The sequence below is a fragment of the Orbicella franksi genome, chromosome 9 (genome assembly GCF_964199315.1).
Source record: "Orbicella franksi chromosome 9, jaOrbFran1.1, whole genome shotgun sequence".
NCBI lineage: Eukaryota > Metazoa > Cnidaria > Anthozoa > Scleractinia > Merulinidae > Orbicella > Orbicella franksi.
Window position 1 is genome coordinate 10,313,424 of NC_138153.1, and position 18,998 is coordinate 10,332,421.

Below are 18,998 nucleotides of genomic sequence, written 5' to 3' on the forward strand. Positions count from 1 at the left end.
AGCAAACTTACATGAGAAGGATCTGCACCAGGTGAAATTACAATCAAGATTGGTTCCCCCGGAACTGTTTCCTTTACCAGTCTCTTAAGGTTTAAAGCAGGAGGGGACAGTTCCTTCATTTCTGAGGATGACAACAGTAACAATTTAAAGGCGGTATAAGGGTTAACAAAAACCTCTAAGCTAAAATTAAACCTTTGTGACTAGCTATTAGTCAAACAGATTCACGTTCCAAAAATTAACTATGGCTACACTTCTTAGAAACACTTCAATGGGTCATTTCCGAATTACCTTTAGCCTATTTCGCAAAGCGAGTCTTGGTGCCCATCCTTTCATGTGAAAATAAGATTTCATTCACATGCAAATTAAACTCATTTTCATGTGAATGGTTGTGCATTAGGCATCGATTTGATAGAGGCTTAGGTCAACTTGGAAATGGGCTATTGAAAAGATCACAGAAGAATCAGAACTATTTAATTAATACAAAAAGATTGTAAACCGCCTGTCCTGGAGTCTAAAACAAGATTAACCGTGAGGTAAGTAGAAACCTTGTCCCATTCTTTCCTAAAAACATAGTCTTACCAAGCGCCTTTGAAGCAAACAAACTCATCGCACTCTGCAAGCGGTCCGGCCTGAGAGCTTGGACGATCAACACCTATATACAATAAGACATGTGTAAATTAGAATAACCAATTTCGATATATTAAAATTCAGCCTAACCACAATAGACGGCACGAGGTTCTGGGGAACAAACCCCACAAACTCAGTAGTTATTCCCCAGAGCCTCGTACTGAGGTCAATTGCTTTAGGCTGAATTTTAATATATCGAAACTGGTCTATTGAAAGGTCCCTTTTTTTTTTACCATAGAGCCTCGCTTATGCAGGATAAACTCTAACTCTTGCAACGTATAGCAATTGGGAGTTATGCTACTCGCTGTTAACAACGGATCATATTTGCCCTGCCACGCGGGGTACACCTAAGAGCGTTATTCAATTGAGTGTCGTAAGCCAAAACCAAACCAGCTACTTACCAGTTAGACTCCTCAACTTATTTCAGATTGTAACAAAACCAAAACCAAAAACCAAAGTAATTGCCTCATTACTTTCGACTCTCAATTGAAAACCGCTCTATATCACCCTTGGTTTACCAAACACCGCAAACAACAACAAGAACAAAAAACGGTATCCATTGAAAGATGTCCCGTCCACACCCATTTTGCAAGACAGCGCAGGGTTTAATTGACAAGTGAGAGTTTACAGGGTGTGTGTTAATCTCTGTTTTCTGGTTGGTGTTGCACCAAATGGAATCCAAGTGTTCTCACCTGTTGGAAGAGACTGATCTTTTTAGCTACAGATGACGGGATATCCTGTTCACACTGGGAACTGCGCTGGAATGGCATCCACAGGTCAGACGTTTCCAGCTGAAGAGTCTTGTACATGTTTGGAAAAGTGTTCTGTGAAGACAAACAGTAAGAACGTTCCAGCTTTTTGATTTACATATATGAATTCGAGAGCCTACTAGTACTTCAGTTCACGACTGTTGTAGATTTGAGCGGTTGACGTTTCGTATCTGCTGAGTTATAGAGGATGTTTTCACAGCAAAGATAACGATGTTGCTAGTGTGAGTTTGGCCTTATCAAACCTAAAATTCCAAATCTTTGCGCAAATGAATGTTTCTGAACCTAATATTCATCAGTAAGTTTTTTAAAGCATGCTGACATAATGACATAGTAGCAAAATGACAGCAAGAACAGAACGAGATATTGAAGAAAAAAACCTGATCTTTTCCTTACGTCTTTATGTCTATGTTCACATTACCGACATAAGCGATTATGTCCAGTCGCTAGTGTGAATTAGGTCTAAGCGTAGGTTGAAGGTATTTGACCAATTAATCAATAGTATGGTTACAACAAACCTTCAGTGAACCAACAGCAGCAGCTCGATCAGAGTCAATCCAGGATGGAAGGCTGTCACGAAGATTCTTCATGGATTCCTGTTGAAAAAAAATAACGGTACACGAATTTTCAATTCAAGGAAGGAAGTGACTCATTAAGTGACTCAAGGAAGTGACTCATTAATTGAGTTAAACAAAGGAAAAGGAGACGCTGAAATCAAGTAATTATGTAGCTCGGATTATGGCGATTTAATTCTTTATACAGTGGAACCGCGCCTTACGACCACCCCGTTAATACGACCACCTCGTTATTACGGCCACCTCGTTATTACGGCCACTTTATTCTGGTCCGAACAAAAACTCAGTCAGTCATTTTCTTATTTAAAGAACCCCTTTAATACGACCAACCCGTTAATACGGCCAGATTTTTGTGGCCCGATGGTGACCGGATTAATGAGGTTCCACTGTATTTGTTTTGGTTAGCACGTTGAGTTTTATCAGGTAATCCGACAATTCGAAAATATTAATTTCTGTTCTTCTTGGAATTGAATGAAATATTCTATTTGAAACTCATACATTACTCCGAATTGTAGAGTATTATAAACATACCTGTCTCTTAAAAACGCTCTCCGAAACCAGCAGACCGGTAAAATATTCCCATTCCTGAGTGCAGAATATAAGTCCAGTTATAACATTTTGCTCACAATAAATAGCAGGTCACGGGTAGCAAGTATGTCTGGCTGTTCCTCACGACTGGTTATACTTAACTCCAGTTACCGTAGGATTAAGGACTTGAGCAATGGAACACTTTTTCTGTGTTTACATGGCCTCATCTAAACTCGAGGAGGGTTGGGAGAATTCGAGACAGTTACGTCAAGGGTTTGCACAACTTTCGAGAATTCTCCAAACCCCGCGAGTGTTTGGATGAGGCTATGTAAAAACGGAAAAGTGCTCTATTGCTTTAAAACGTCACAACCGTGTTTACAGACTCTCATCTAAACACACCTATCGACTAATGAGAGCGCGCGTAGTAGCTCAATTATTTCGTAATAGGAAATATCGCTTCTTCTCGTGGATGGATGTTAAAGTCTATATTGCAGTCACGTAAACAATGAATAGGATGGAACGGACAACAAAGGAAGTCATAGAAAGTGAATTGAAATACATGTAAAGTTCGACAAAGCGCCCACAAACGTAGTGTTCTATAGAAATATTACCTTTGTTTCAAACATTTCTGGATGCATACCATGTACCAAATGTATCGCAAACATCAATCTGTCGGCCTACACAGAAAAAAAACAAACAAGCCCTCAGTTCCAACGGGGGACAGGTGTACTTCAATTACTTTAAACGTGGTGACGAACAAAGTGTGTTCTCGATTTACCTTGAATAGCGACCTGCAGACATATTCGTAGACCAATGATTGCAGCGCGCTCCTCAGTGTCTTGATTCTTTGTTCTGTACTGCTAGATTCCTGCAAAGAGGTAACATATTTTCAGAGAGAGAACAGAAAAAAACAAACAACATAGATACCAAGTGAATAAGAGCCGAATATAAGATATAATTTTTTAAAAAAGAAAACAAATGGGTTATTATAGTGTCGTTTTAATAGCTTTAGTTCTATGAATGCATCAGTAGAACAGAATGAAATCACGGGAACTACAGAAAAAGAAACTTTGACGTTGGTACCCGTGGCGAAGGTCAATGAAAAAACAGAAAGAGGAAAGAAAATGAAATACATGAAAACACGCACGTTAGAAAAAATGACCTCAGTCCGCATTATTCCGCGGAAATGTTGCCTAGCAACACGAGGTTTCCTGATAACTGTTTGTGTGATAACTCCCTAATTGGTACCTGGACAAAGCATATGTAGAAAGAAAAATTCTTCAAGTACTTTTACTTCTGCTAGGACTTGCCAATACTCTGCCCTTAATCTGCTCAGACAATAAAGTCAAAAATGTTGACATATTACCTGCTTTGCTTCCAAGGAACGCTGGAAAAGTCTAAGGAAGGCGCTCAGACTAAAACGATACATGTTGTTCAGCTTGGCCAGGTCACTGATCACAAAGAACAAGGTACTGCCACTCTCAGCTAATGGAAGATACGCGTCGCGTTCCTATCACGTGAAAACAACACACCAGACACGTGAATAAAAGTTCCTATATTGGATGAAAAAGTTACTGCACTAGAAAATCGTTTGGGCGACTGTTTTGCACCATAAAGTAAACTAGTTGTACTACGTGGAATCTTTCTTAGTACTAAAGGAATTTTTAAAAAATGCAAGACACATTGTCCGAAGTAAACATTACATACGCGCGGTAGGAGATCATTCGTCATTTTACTTAAGGATGCAGCCTCTTTATACCCGCTGATGGAGCTAAGTGTGGAAATTATAGGGCACGTATGTCCTGGATGCTTTGTTGACAGTACAACACCGCCCCTTCTTAGAAGTAAATATTTTCGCTTTTTCATCCTCTGTGTTTTGAACCAAATAGAAGGTGGTGTTTCTTTATTTAGTTTCTACACTTGAGGTCCCCTTCTCCGATGTAAATATTTCGCTTTCTCATGCTGTATTCTACAGGAAAATTCATTAGCTGACTCGTCAATTCCACGTTAAATTTCTCGCGAAAAACCGATATCGCGCGAATCGCGAATATCGGTTTTTCAAGTGAAATTTACAGTGGAATTCACGAGTCAGGTTTTGAGTTTTCCTTGAATCGCAGAGCGTTCTTTTTAAATGAAGAAAACCCCGTTTCATTAACGGCTATGTGAATGTTACAATATTCAAGCGATGCGATTCTAAACCAAATACAAGATGGTGCTCCAATGTTTTCTGAGATAATAATGGACTTTTGAGGGCTAGAAAAACTGCTGAACGTACTCGTTTTTCTAGACCATAAGCGTGTATAATTTTGTTAGAAAACACGAAACACCATCTAGTATTTGGTAACTAGACGGTAAGCCGTGAAGCTGTGACTGACATCAGAAGTGAATAGCGAAAAAGCGAGATGATAAAGCCATGAGAAGTCTCAAAATAAATGCAGTCCAGCGACGCGACCTTAATTTTGTGCTAAAAAGTTCTTCCAAAGGTAGAAAAATCAATCTATTTTGAACATAGATTACTTGATATAGATTGATTCTCACCTGATCTAAAGTGGTCTGTATTCTATGTGCATCCTGTAGTGACTCAGCAATGGTCATGCTACTCGCTTTCGTCTTGTTCAATGACTCTAACAACACTTTGTTTTCCAAGATGTTACCTTCTGCACTGGCTAATGTCTAGCAAAAATCAAGGGAAGATACATTAATACGAGGACAAAATGATCGCTCTCTACCTCGCATCTAACGCCAACAACTACCATAGTAATTTCACTCGATTCACCTGTTATGGGGAAAGGTCTCTGGGAAGGGACTTTTCACAGGGAAATGTAATGTATGTAAAGGGATACGAACAGGGGCGGATAACGGTGAGATTTATGAGTGGAAACACGGCAACCAGCGTTCAGGTTGTACATTAAGACAAAGCCGCTTTCAATTTGAAGAAACCCTCTAAATATTAATTTTGTAAGGCAGAAAGGAACCGAAGAAGTAATTTGAAACCGAAAATAGGTAAGGGAGATTCCTGTATAATGATTCGATTTAGCGCCCTCATTCTAATAAGCGCCCCGTCGTAATACGCGCTACGCTCCCCACAGAGTGCCGTTTTTCCAATAAGCGCCTCCGTAGCGAAAGTACCATTCAAACATTGACATAGAATGGACTGATTGGACGATTGAACTATGAAATCTGCTTTCTTATCTCAACGTAATAGTGAATATTATGGTTATCACAGCCCTTATCGTTACAGTTTCTGTAGTTTTTCTTTGCAGTATTATATCACACTCAGACGCTTATGTTCAAAAGGGAATCAGAGCATCCTTCTCCACTAGGCTCCCACCCTTGAGTTACAAAAGTAGGTATGACTGAGAAAGATCAAGATGGATACTGCAATTGGCCAATTTTTTCAAGGAAGCGCCGTCCGTGAGATAGCTTACTGTCATAATCTCACTGTCTGTCTGCCTTCGTGAAAGCAGTAGTCTGCGAGCAGGCTCTCAAACGTTGTGGCAGGAGCAAAGTCGATGAGCAAAGTCGTGAGAGATGAGTCAGCGAGCGAAGCACGCCGGTGAGCTCTCATTCTCACCAGCTCGCTTCACTCGCAGACTGTCGCTTCGTTTGCCGACGGCTTTGCTTGTGCCACCAACGATCAGAGCCTGCTCGCAGGCTATGAAAGTAAGGAGACACAAACAGAGTACAGAATTACTTAAGTTTAGTCCTTACCTCTAACAGTGATTCTTCCAGCTCGGCTAACTGTACTTTCAGCTCCTCCTCTTTTCGCAGCAGTTCAGTCTTCTGTACCTCTAGCTGTGGCTTTTCGTGTTGGATTGTCACTCCCAACAGCTTAGATGATGAAAAATGGAATTAATAATTCACAACAAAATTAACAAATGGTAAACGCCGTAGCGTACAGTTTTGAGTTATGGATGCAATCAAGATATTATTCTTGTACCTGTCCTGTCAGTCCAGCCCGTGTGGTAGTGAAGTTCACTTCAGAGATAATAGCAGACCCGTCTGGGGGTAGCTCAGGGTTGGGATTACGTGTAGTCATGAACAATCTAAAATTCAAAGAAACAGGGAAGATTCTTAATAACGTGAAGCTTGAAAATAACAAAAGTGCATCCTCGAGAATTCAAATCGAGTTTAAACGATTAGTTCAGATTTTAGAAGTTCGACTTTGCAACTGACCGGTGACTGATGTCTGACAAGTTGTTAGGCAACTATCTCAGGAACATAGTTCTCTCAGGAACGTTCTCTCAGATTTAAAGATGTTTCAGTGTCACTTTTCTCAGCTATAGTTTGCATGAAATCAAAAAAACAGTTCCTTCTCCGAGGTTCTTGTATAGACAGTCTTACTTACTTGAAGTCCTCGTTGTAATCGATGACCTTTTCGCCAATTTGCACCACATATCGAGGGCCTAAAAAGGTGAATCAATCTAGGTTTATGTATAAAGCGGTAAATTAGGACAAGTGGAAACTAAAAAGCGACAAACACTTCCAAGAAAGCACCCTTACTTCTTTTACTGATCCGGTCACTACACAAAAAGTAGAAAAGGCAAAGTGTTGAACGCCCCACTTCACCCCACCCTCCCTAGAGGAGATGACCAAAGGAACGTGCTTACCTTGGCTGATGAAGTCTCCGCGGAGGATTGGGTACAAGACAGGCTCTACACCGTCCATCTCCTGAATAACAAGGGTCTTGCCAAACCGAACAGCCAGCTCCAGAGCGGTGGAGAAATTAGAGTCCTGACAAGAAAAAATTACGTTAAATACAAGACATAACTAAAAATACAGTAGAAGGAACGTACGTGTCTCAACTGAGGAATAATCTTTAAAAAAAAAAAAAAGAAAGAAAGAAAGAAAACGAAACAAACAAACAACAAAAAAACAAATAAACCAAACGAAACCAGGTCTTCTATATATTAAAAACTAAAGTTGTGAAGGAACGTTAAGGATTGACTCGAAATCACGCATTTCATAAGTGTTGGGAACACAATCCTCCTATCGTATAGCCCGTGAAAAAAGTCAGACTTTCTTTGACGACGCAAAACAACAAGCATTGAAGGGTATTAACACTTAATCTAAAAAGATCAGACAAGGTGGTCATTGACTTTAAAGAGAAAGGACACAATCAACTCTCTTGCATTGCAATGTTCTCTGCAAAGTTTGTGTCTCGATTACAGAGTCCCTGGCAGTACCTGTTGATTGATCACCTCCAGTCTCTGCTCTTTCAGATGGATCTTCAGCCACTCTGTAGCTCGAGATGATGGGTCCACCAAGAACGGCCTCATGGTGCTCTGGTAAAATTAAAAAGTATATATATTAAGCTAATTTGTATATTTTAATAAGTAATACGAGTAATTTGGTAGTAATTCGGACAAAAAAGCTACTGCTACTCGGTCTTGAGAAGATCTGATGGTGAGACGAGAAAATGATGTCCTTTGTCGGCCGGAAGGACCATGATTGAGTTGTCCTCTTTTAAGCTTTTAAGAGCCTCCTGCTGTTCCTTCGTGATGTTGGGCGTGGGTGGTTGTGCCTGTTGAAGGATGGTGTTGACGGATCTCCTGACTGTGTCTGCTCGCTCCGTATCTAGTGGCCTGACTGCTGACTCAATTTTGGCGATGATCTCGGTGGCTGGGACGCTCGTAGGAGTCACGGCGAAATTTAGACCTTTCTTCAGTAGGGACACCTCAGCTTCGTTAAGGGTCCTGGATGACAAGTTGATAACCCACTTTGTTTTGTCAACAAAAGTTGTAGGAGAAACAGAAGACTGTTTCTCTCGCAAAAGTTTCTCAAACTTGCGCTGTTGACGGTCTTTGGTGGTATTAAAGACTCGCTGGGTAGTGGATTTAACCTTGTCGAGTACCTCTGCAGCGTCATCCGCAGAAAGAGCAGATGTTATGCTCTGTGCTGTTGATTCGGCTTCTTTCTTCGTATCTGCCTTGGCTCTCTGCGTCAGTCTGATTCTTTCCCTCAGGAATCTCATGGATGCTAGTTCAGCGACTCTGCGTGCGCCTCTGGTGGGAGCTGGAGGCCGAACTTGCACATCTCTTGGAACAACGTACCGATCGAGGGCGCCGTACAAGCCGCACTACAAAAAATGGAGAACGACGCAGGCCTGGCTGACCGCACGACACTTACACCAGTTCAAATCGCGGACCTCTTGAATTTCGTATTAAGATCTACGTACTTCCAGTACAACGGATCGATTTACGAACAACGAGACGGCACAGCCATGGGGAGCCCTGTATCCGCGGTTATTGCTAATCTCTACATGGAGATATTTGAAGAACAAGCAATAGAGTCCGCACCTTGCAAGCCTAAGATCTGGAAACGCTACGTAGATTATACTTTCACCATCCTGGATCGGGATAGAGTTGACGTCTTCCTGCAACACCTGAACAGTCAACAACCATCAATCCGTTTCACCATGGAGATCGAGAACAACAACAAGATCGCCTTTCTCGACACGTCAGTTTACAGAGAACCTGATGGCCGCCTTACCACCAGTGTCTACAGGAAACCAACACATACTGATCAGTACCTAGCGTATGATTCACACCACCCTCGTTCAGTAAAGCGCGGTATTGTGAAGTGTCTGTACGACCGGGCTAAACGTCTCGTCACCAAACCATCAGTAATCGCTGGAGAGAAGAAACATCTGTCATCTGTACTTGTTTCTAACGGATATCCCTCCTCTTTTGTACAGAAGATCACAAAGGCACGAACAACCCCAAGAAGAGAGCCTGTCGCGGAATTTAAATCCACCGCCGTTTTACCTTATGTCCAAGGAGTTTCGGAGTCTCTCCGCTGCTGCCTAGAACAACAAGGCATTCGCAGCGTCTTTAAGTCCGACACGACACTTCGGTCACACTTAGTGCGACCAAAGGACACCGTCAACCCGGCTAAACAAGATGGTGTTGTCTACAGGATTCCCTGTGAGTGCGGCAAAGTCTACATCGGGGAAACAGGGAGATCTATGCAGGACAGGATCAAAGAACACGACAGGGATATACGACTCGCCCGAACCCAGACCTCCGCCGTTTCTGAACACAACCACGAGACCGGCCCCTATCCTATCTGGAATGAGGTCAAGTTTATTGATCGAGATCCTCACTGGTACACACGTAGGGTCAAGGAAGCTATTCACATAAGACTTCACCCTAACAACATCAACAGGGATAGTGGAATTGAAATTCCTGAAGCATGGATACCCACGATCAAGAAACACAACAACAGGAGAACAGTACAACAGCGGACCACTGAGGGAACAGCTACTCGCCGGAATAATGGAACAATAGGAGGATCGAAATGCACCAATCACAGCCGACCTTTGTGATATAAATGATACCGTGCAATCAGTCGACCTTATCGCCTGAAGAAGACTAGCAGTAAGCAGTCGAAACGTCGCGATCTACATCTCAAGTGACTACATCGTGAGACAAACGATAATACACTTTATTAATGCTGTATTACTATCAAACTTGTGTTTTCCTCGTAACAAAAGTTTCATACTATGAGCATGAAGCAGTAGATGAACTAACCTTCAATATCACAAGCGCGTTCTCCATGGAGAGGTCATCAGAGGGTAGACCCTCCGCCTTCCATCCCAGCTGTTCACTCTCTGTGCTCATGAACCTTCTGAAGTCAAATCCTTGGAGTCCAGCCGCCTCGCACCATCTCGCCATGGTGGCCTTTCTCACGTCCTCAGGGGCACTACTCAGGTAAGTGATGAAACCAGCTGCCAGCTGAGCCCGCCTTGGAAGCTGTTCCAGTTCAGCGGTCAGCTCGTGAACCTGGAAAGCAAAGGGTGGTAAACAAGGTCAACGTGGTATTACTTGGTTTCGTGGCGACCATTGCCGGACAGAAATATTATAGTATAACTTAACAAATCTCTAAGATCTTTTGCTTTTCGCCGAAGGTGTCATGACTGCAGGAAGGTAACAATTCGCTTGCAATGCAATTGGTTGATACACTGTATAAGTTGCTTTCAGAATTTTAAATACTTACTTTCATATAAGACTTGGGAAGATTTTTCAATAAATTTATTTTGGACTTTCAATATTTTTAAAGCTAACTCACGATTAGTACAGTTTAATTGAAAATTATGGCCAAACGTTTAAGACTCCGTTCCAACCTCCTAGAATGCTTGACACCTCTGACTTCAACTATGTTTACCGTTACCTTTTTAGTTTCTTCTATTTTTCCCAACCCTTTGTTTATTGTTGCTTTCAGAGTTTCACGATTACCTTCCAGATCTGTGTCTACTGTGCCGTGTTTCTGGTCTTTCACCAAGTCGTTTCGATCTTAAAGTGTTCTAACCACTCCCCGAGGTTTTCTCCCTGAGTAAATTATTACTGTCAGGCTCCACTTGTTTAAAGAAGAATCGTGCAAACACAGTATGACATATAACTGCACGTCTAAGGCTAAGTTCAGAAATGTGCTTGAATCTGTCTTCAGCATTCATATCGTACCTGCCCTGACCAGCGCTTGAATTCTCCATCAAGTTTAGACACAAGTGTCTCTGCCGCTTGAATCGTTTCTTGTGCTTTGTCGAGTTCCATCTTCAGCTGTGTGGCTTCCTGAGTCCTCAGCTCAAATCTAATCAACAACAATAACAAGACTTTAGCGCTGTAGTACTTCTGCATTGCAGACGCCTTTAGTTTCTGCTATGATGTCGGAGATAGAACTTCTGAACTGCAGCGCAGAATGGGAGCAATGCATGCATTAAGGAAAGCAAGGGCATAGATAAGAAAAGATGGTCAAGTACAGCAGGGCAATGGGAAAATATTGGTTGAGCCAAAAATCACAAAGTTGAAACGAATTGTACTTATTCTCAGAAAACTAGAACGAAATGGTCCAGTAGTCAGAGATTGACGGACATGAGAGATCTGATGGAGGGATGGTTCATGGTCGAAGTCCTGGTCTGATCCTTCACATTAAGACATAGGTACACAGTGCTTCTCTCTATTGCTACAGTGGAAGCTTCCCATTAATGCTAGAGATAACCTGTTTTGGTCTAGTATCATGATTCAAAGGTAGTATTAGTACGCCTAGTCGCCAAACCGGCCGAGGGTAAACGCTGGTACATGTATGTCGAGCTACTAGAAAAACTACATCACTTGATACTGAAGTTAGGATTGTTTGTGGACATAACAGAAGCAATTTCGTACCTCTTTCTCATTTCAGCCACTTCTCTATCCACCTTGTCCAAGGCATTTCCCAGCTTCACGAGTCTTTGTTGAGATTTCGCGAGGTTTCTAAAGAAAAGAAAAAACAAAATAAAAACCATGAATAAAATCGTCCTATAGGTGCCTTTGTTTGAGGAGACTTTGACTCACCAAACTGGGTGAGCTGTAAAAGTACGTAATTTTGAAGCTATTCATTAAAATTCAAGGCTCGCTTTACTACAACCTCTTGGAATTGAAACACTGAGACATTGCATTGCTTTCATTGTTTTCTGATCCTGCTCAAACATTCAAAAACTGTTAGTGAACTTATTTAATAGTTACAAAATTGAAAGATTACATTGAAATTTAGAATGGACATTCCTCCTTTAGCTAGGATCGAACTTACTTCTCCAGTTGTGCCTGCTCGTTTTCCAGCGGTTCAATCTTTTCCAGGACGACAGAGAACTTGACGTTAGCCACAACCCAGGCTGCCAATGGCGCGGCCGCCACACTTGCTCGTTTGGCCAGCTAATGATCAAGAATTACAGACTATTAACCAAACTAGCGATTGATTGTTACCTAACTGGTTACCTGTTTGGCTATACAGGCATCTGTCCATCAAAGAGAACCTTGGAAGTCAGCGCGCGTTTATTTGTTTTAAAATTCATTTCCCTAATGTCTTGTAAAAGGGCATCGGCGATGTGAAATCGTGAAATTTGACCAATATCTTTTTCCGCCTTCGTTAGAAACTTCTACTTGGATTTGAACACTACTGACAGACCACTTTTTAAAGAAAAACCACGCAGAAAAAAAGTTGTCAGACCAGACTGACTTCTAGAATGCATGTGGTAGGTTTTTCTCCGTAAGAGAGCTAAATTTGTGATGTACAGTTTTCTATGATTCACTGTAATAATTTTAAGGTTTAGGACTGTTTATTGATTATTTATTGATATAGTTAGGATGTTAGTCATTAATTAATTGATCATGTATGTTTTGTTTTTTGATATTTGTATATTTTTTCTCGGCATATTAGCATGACTGTATTACTAGGGGCCTAATCAGCCTCATCAACTCGAGCTGAAATAAAGTTACTTACTTACTTTACTTAATTAGTGTCCAACGAGCGTAACTTGCCCTGCAAACGCGAACGTCAAAAAAGGCGCAATGGGCGCGATAAGGGTCGGGGCAAGAGGAGGATATCCCTCTCGGGTCCTTTTCAGAGGCATACACACTCGATTAAGGATCCTGTGAAAGTCTTATGTGCCTTATGGCATAGAGAGGTAAAGGTATAGGTAGTCGTATACTGAAAAATCACTCGTCACTCGTGGAATATTTCACGATGTGCCGCTCACATTGCAAAACGCTGCCCACTAAAAGTACAGGATTCGGCTTTCCTTTCAAACGTCTATGACTAAGGGTCAGATATGGTTGTAACATATTTACTACATTGTAAAGAAAGTAGCAATCCTGAATAGGAATTTTCTCGATGAACAATGATGTACCACGAATTCTCAGATCAAACGTTACATGTAAAGCCAGCTTATGTCAATAAGTAAAAGAACAAACCTTTCAAGTTCTAGGGACATACCTTGGGATCAAAGGAGTTGGCGTTTTTTTGCAGCAATTCATCCACGCTCGCTCTTATGTCGGGAGTGATTTTGCGCGCATCAAATGAACAGATTTCATCCTTGACACCTCGCTTAGCCAGGAAACTGCCAAAAGATTCCAGAGCAAAGATCACGTTTTTTTTTACTCATTTAAATTAAACAGACGCAAGAAAAAGAGAGAAAGAAATTACAGAAAATAAACAATATCGGCCAAGAGATGAATTCACTATTATTTTACTTTATCTTTTTTTCCTTATCCGTCCGGCTAGCACAGGCACACGATGACACAGTCATATTTCTAACAGACACATGATTATCCGACCTCATGTCATAACAGTTCTTGTAAGAGACGTCTTCCCCAGTTAAACCTGACCTCACCTTTTCATGCTAACCCAGGATGTATCGAAAACTCCCATCAGCCTCAGCACGGCCTCTAAGATGTCCCGGATGACATCCGGGGGCATGCGCAGAGCGCGGATTTCCGAGAGGGACTCGGGTTTAATGTCACCAACAGCGTCCTTTGCCTCCTGGACAAGCGGCTCGATTTCAGACAATTCAATCTCAATTGCCTTCTTTCTCTTCTCCAGCTTTAGCGACTCCTCTCCTTGTTTTTGTTTCAGAGTTTCCATTTCGCTTTTGGACTCGCTGGCACGCTTGGTGAAGAAGGGAAAACAGCACACGGATAAGGTTTATGAACAAACAGGAGAAAATAGAGCAGAAACTCGCTCTGATGCCCTGACAACCACTTCATTAAAAGCGCCACTTTCATATGCCCTGAAGAAAAAAATCCTTTAATGCAGGCAGCCAATTAACACGACCACATTGGTATGATGGTGTGCTGGTCGTCGGATTAACGGGCTTTAGAAAACTTATTCATTGCCCGTGCTTCATGCCTCAGTCATCAAAGAAACCATCTAACTCGCTCGATCTAAAAATGAAGCATACTTTGATCACACTCTTCAACTTTGTTAGTCATCTAGTGGTAATCATGTAGTTCTCCACTTACATTACAACTGAAATCTTCGAGTGCAAAGGAGTGTCAATCTAGTTAAACTAAGCCACAATTTACCTGCATGCTGGCGGTGATTTCTCTGAGAGCTGCATCAGCCTCTTCTTGTTTCTCAGCCAACTGTCGACTCTGTTCTCCTGCCTTCTGTTTCAAATCGTCCACCAGCGCCTTGGCGTCAGTCAGCTTTGATACACCAGCCTATCAAGAACGCGTAAGCAACAAGTTAAAGCGCTTGATACTAACCTCTCTCAAACCGAGCGCGAGGGTCTTAGTGGAGAATATTGGCTCGAGGTCGTGGCAGTACGGAGCGAGCGCAGCGAGGTCCTTTAAAAAATGACCAACGGAAAATATTCCCCAGTACGGCTCGAGCAAGATAGGTTAGTAAAGATCAGTACAACGTCAAATTTAGCAGCGGCCAATGAGGGAACTGTAGTCCCGGTTCTTTGTGTTCAAAGGGTGGATAAAGACATCCACAGCAAAGACAAGTGTTTAAAAAACCACCCGGAAGTGTGATTTATCCAGTGGATCACATTACCAACCTTTGAACGACCGGGCACTGTTATCCTTAGATATCAAATCACTGACATGATGGCCTGCCATGACAAAGACATTTTACAGATAAAGGACAAAGTTTGTAGATTGTGGCTTGTCTAACCTAAAACTGTTTAAATTTACAGCTAGGTTTACAACAAGTAACTAAGATTGTAAGTGCTGGCTATTCGTGTGACGTTAACTGCGCAGTAGTGAAGCAACTTTTGTGTCAAAAACACTGTTGGTGTACAATGTAGTTCATGTTTCGTACTTTTTTTCTACTCCAGTTTTCATGAACGGTAACATTTTGATAAGGAATGTCGCTCAAAAGCACCGAGGAGGGCGAAAATGATAAAGAATTAAGGCTGAATTGACTTACTTGTAAATGCTGTTGTCTTTTAACCACTCCATCCTTCTTCTCGTTATACACTCGTTTGTAAGTCTTCAGGAAAGTCATGTAGCGTCTTGGTGCAGCATCCTTATCACTGCACGACTCGTGAATTTGAAGGAAGTTCTTGACCAGTTCTTCAACACTAGATTTACTATCTTTGCCTTTAGTTCCTTCTCCGCTGTGCAGACCTTCATCAGCAAGAAGCATTCCTGGTACTAAGGCAAATATATTTTGTTAGCGAAGATTACAACGTGAGTCGAAGGTTACCTAAAGTTAGATGGCGGTTAGTGAAGATTAAATGGTATATTCGCCCGGAGAGGGGAGGAGAGGGGAGGTAGCTCCCATGTGAAAAGGTCGGGGATGCTCGTCGTTCAATTCAAACTTTCCGACGAGAATTCCCGACCTTTTCACATGGGAGTCTCCCCCTCCCCCCTCCGGGGGTACTCACTCTGCGCCATGCTCTCTTTACTCCATCCCTGCATCCACTGGAACGAGCAGTTCTTGTAAAACGCCGGATTTGACTCACAGTTTGCAGTGAAATTCTTGGACGACGAGTCCATGATCAGCACAATGTGCAAGTTCCTTAGCACGCGGGACGCAAAATAGGAGACAAGCGTGCCACGGAAGCCATCTTGCGAGGCGAGGTCCCTGAGGGGACCCAACAGGGGTTCCAGTTCCTCAGGGGTGTATAGACCGGGCACCTCTCCAGCGCTCAGCAGGCTGTTGATCAGCTCCAGGAATGACGGGTCCACTTGATGGTCTTCAAGTAAAAGAACGATTTGTTCTCCATCAATACCAGACAACTGCATGACCTGCGGGTAAACCAGAGGCGGAGAAAAGTTTACAAGTTTAGAAATGCGTGCCTTGTAGGACCTTGCGGGCCAAATAACGGTAATAATGTTAACAGTTAAGTATACATTACCTGCAAATACGTCCACATGCACATTACAAAGTTGCACATTTATAACGTAGCTTAGACATTTTCATTATCTTACAACAATACGTAGAGATGTGCTCTATACAGTAACATTTATTTATACGATAAATAAATTTTTCTCAGCTGAAGAACGGTTAAATCTGGGCAAAAGTACAGTCCAGAATCGTTTCAAAAGTCTGATACATCGAAAAATTTCTTCTACGCGCAGTATTTCTATGCGCAAAACGGCGGAACACCTTGCGTGAAACCTCCGGTCTTATAACACATTACGCATCGCACAAAATTTTTGAGAGTCAAGAGTGTTTATTTCGAGCTGTCGTTTAGCTGAATGTGCCGCTTTGCACGCAAAGACAAAAGTGATTGATGCATCACATCTTTCTCGCTTACCGACTTAAGATCAGTCCTAAACTGCTTTAGTCCATAGCCTCGAGACACCTTGGGCGTAAACAACTGTATGTTGTGCATGTGCGCAACCAGAGCAACCGCTGTCCGTCGTCCAACACCACTACGACCAGCCATAAGAAGTGAGCCGCCGGGTTTGGTCAGCGTGCGATCAACACGTGCGATGTTGTCCAGGACTTCTTTGAAGATAAGGATGTCCAGTTCGCGGTTTTCACGAGCTGCAAAAGACAGGATTACCAAAATAAAAACTTATTGGGTAATACTTTGTGACATTGTTTGTTGCACAAGGCCAGGCGGGTCTGTGAATGAAAGCACAGTGTGTGACCATTCAAATGAAAGCTATAGAGCGGTATTTTTGTGTGGAACTTTTATTAAACCGGCCAGGGTGGTTGTAAATAAGTTTAGAATCTGTGGATGAAATGAAAGTGTGTGACCATTCAAATGGGAGCTATTGGCCAGAACTTTAATGCCGTACTTCTACTTTTTCTCTTAGTTCAAAAAAAAAAAAAAAAAAAAAAATCGGGATAATTTTTCAACATGGCGTTTCTGGGAAAACTCCCAGAACATACCATAAGTTTTCATTCCTTTACTGATGACTTGTCTGAAGTCCTTCTGATCCAGCTTGCCCAGCATCTTCCCCTGAGGCGGCAGTGACCCTCCAGACACTACGACTGCCGCTCCTTCTCCATCCTTCCCAGCATCACTCGCGGGGGTCACGGATGCAGTAAGACTGCTGCCCCACGTGACGTAATACTTGTTGTCAAGGCGATCGAGAGTGACTGACCAATCAGCACGCAGTTGGGAGGCTAGGATACTGAACAAATTTCAAACACATTAGAGAGTTTTAAAGAACAAAATTCCTCATTTCTAGACGTGAAATACAGTGTCCAAGTTGCACACAGGAGTGAACGTATTTTACTTCATCATCAGCAGGGTTTGTAAAATTTGGTTTCAATAAGAAAAGCAAAAACAAAAACAAAAAGAAATTAATGATGATTCTTCACACGTAATACAAATTATTTAATAGTTTCCTTATACTATTGACAATAAACACCAAAATTAACTGTTTTCTCTTTACATATTCAAACCAGTGCTTTTCTAGAGAATCATTATAATGGTAATAACAGGAAATTTGGCGCCTTGAAAAGGGTTCCATAAAACAAGAAAGAACTTATTGGAGCCTATAGAAAAAAACAAATAACTAAAAATAAAAATAAGAGACTTTCCTGGAAGTATACCTGTCAAACTTGTCCAGACCCTGTTTTCCAACAAGTCTATCCCTGAACAAACGACGCGCCTCGTACGCCCAAATTTCCAGCAGGTGCTGAGTTGAACTATCCCCAGACCCTGAGTCCAGATTATACCGCAAGAGGCCTTGGATCCAGTTCGTCAAGTCACGCGGGGTGAACAGGTAATGGGAGTAATCGTCAACAGTAAACTTAGAGCGAACCTATAAAATTTAATGAGTCATTACTCTTTAAGATATCATGACAATAAAAATAGTAAGAAATATAAGGAGTAACGTAATTCGACCTTTCGATGTATCTAATATCATTACCAAGAATAAAAATCAATGAACGTCAAAGTTGTTAAAAAAGTTGAGTTATGAATATCATTAGGTGGCATTCCTGTGTGCGTGATAACTAATGGAAGAGCTTCGCGCGAATCGAGGCCGATTGAACGTTCAATGATGGTTTGAGACCTTGTATAAACAACATTTCGTAAATAAGGCATTCCAGTTTATTCCTGCACTTTTTGAGGACCGAAAATTGTCCGTAATAGTTGAACAATTAGACTAAACTGCCTTATTTACGAATTGTTGCTCATACAAGATCTCAAATCATCATTGAACGTGCAATCGGACTCGATATTCATAACTCGACTCTTTTAACAACTTTGACATTCAACGATGTTTACTCTTGATAATGATGTTAGATACATCGAAACGTCGAATTACGTTACTCCTTATATTTTTTATTAAATGCTTTAATAAGAAACTGACCATTCGATCCCATTAAAAATAGTGACTCAGCCTTTTTTACACGACACAGGTTTATTAGGATTTTACGCTTCAGTGATGAGTCTCTTTTAAGCTGTTATAACTTTGGCCCTCGTTTAATAGCACATTATTCACTCCACGAGAAACTCAAGATGCTACTTTAGGGTTATGGTTTGAAAGATAACTGGCACGAAATTAAGATTATAGCGTTTTATATACGTTTTCAGCATTCTCCGCCCCAATAAAAAATAATACAAAAACGATAACGTCAATGTAAGGTAAATTCTCCTTTACAGTCTGCATACATCTTGTAATATACAATTTGCAAGAATTTGACGATATCAAGTCAATTTTACTCTTTGATTGGCGTAATTACGTTATTCTACACACCAAGCTCGTAATAATGGTAAACTTCGGAAATTAAATCATAGTCAACAGTAAGACTGCAACGATAACATGTCTACTTT

The 18,998-nt window shown here is 41.5% G+C and overlaps 1 protein-coding gene across 1 annotated transcript in view; it reads right to left on the reverse strand.

The window, feature by feature from the left end:
- The window catches only part of LOC145498338 (cytoplasmic dynein 2 heavy chain 1-like), a 60,552-nt gene that overhangs the window by 9,127 nt on the left and 32,427 nt on the right, over nucleotides 1-18,998 (reverse strand). The window contains exons 37-62 of the mRNA XM_081478253.1: nucleotides 17,771-17,982; nucleotides 17,102-17,346; nucleotides 16,518-16,750; nucleotides 15,642-16,005; nucleotides 15,182-15,408; nucleotides 14,332-14,469; nucleotides 13,641-13,915; nucleotides 13,244-13,367; nucleotides 12,062-12,183; nucleotides 11,659-11,745; nucleotides 10,960-11,086; nucleotides 10,030-10,281; nucleotides 7,684-7,782; nucleotides 7,108-7,231; nucleotides 6,846-6,903; nucleotides 6,438-6,543; nucleotides 6,209-6,328; nucleotides 5,036-5,170; nucleotides 3,864-4,007; nucleotides 3,276-3,365; nucleotides 3,109-3,174; nucleotides 2,501-2,554; nucleotides 1,913-1,990; nucleotides 1,320-1,451; nucleotides 580-652; nucleotides 12-121 (exon numbers count right to left, since the gene is read on the reverse strand). Coding sequence (XP_081334379.1) covers nucleotides 12-121; nucleotides 580-652; nucleotides 1,320-1,451; nucleotides 1,913-1,990; nucleotides 2,501-2,554; nucleotides 3,109-3,174; nucleotides 3,276-3,365; nucleotides 3,864-4,007; nucleotides 5,036-5,170; nucleotides 6,209-6,328; nucleotides 6,438-6,543; nucleotides 6,846-6,903; nucleotides 7,108-7,231; nucleotides 7,684-7,782; nucleotides 10,030-10,281; nucleotides 10,960-11,086; nucleotides 11,659-11,745; nucleotides 12,062-12,183; nucleotides 13,244-13,367; nucleotides 13,641-13,915; nucleotides 14,332-14,469; nucleotides 15,182-15,408; nucleotides 15,642-16,005; nucleotides 16,518-16,750; nucleotides 17,102-17,346; nucleotides 17,771-17,982 — 3,795 coding nt within the window. The remainder of the gene's footprint in view (nucleotides 1-11; nucleotides 122-579; nucleotides 653-1,319; nucleotides 1,452-1,912; nucleotides 1,991-2,500; nucleotides 2,555-3,108; nucleotides 3,175-3,275; nucleotides 3,366-3,863; nucleotides 4,008-5,035; nucleotides 5,171-6,208; nucleotides 6,329-6,437; nucleotides 6,544-6,845; nucleotides 6,904-7,107; nucleotides 7,232-7,683; nucleotides 7,783-10,029; nucleotides 10,282-10,959; nucleotides 11,087-11,658; nucleotides 11,746-12,061; nucleotides 12,184-13,243; nucleotides 13,368-13,640; nucleotides 13,916-14,331; nucleotides 14,470-15,181; nucleotides 15,409-15,641; nucleotides 16,006-16,517; nucleotides 16,751-17,101; nucleotides 17,347-17,770; nucleotides 17,983-18,998) is intronic.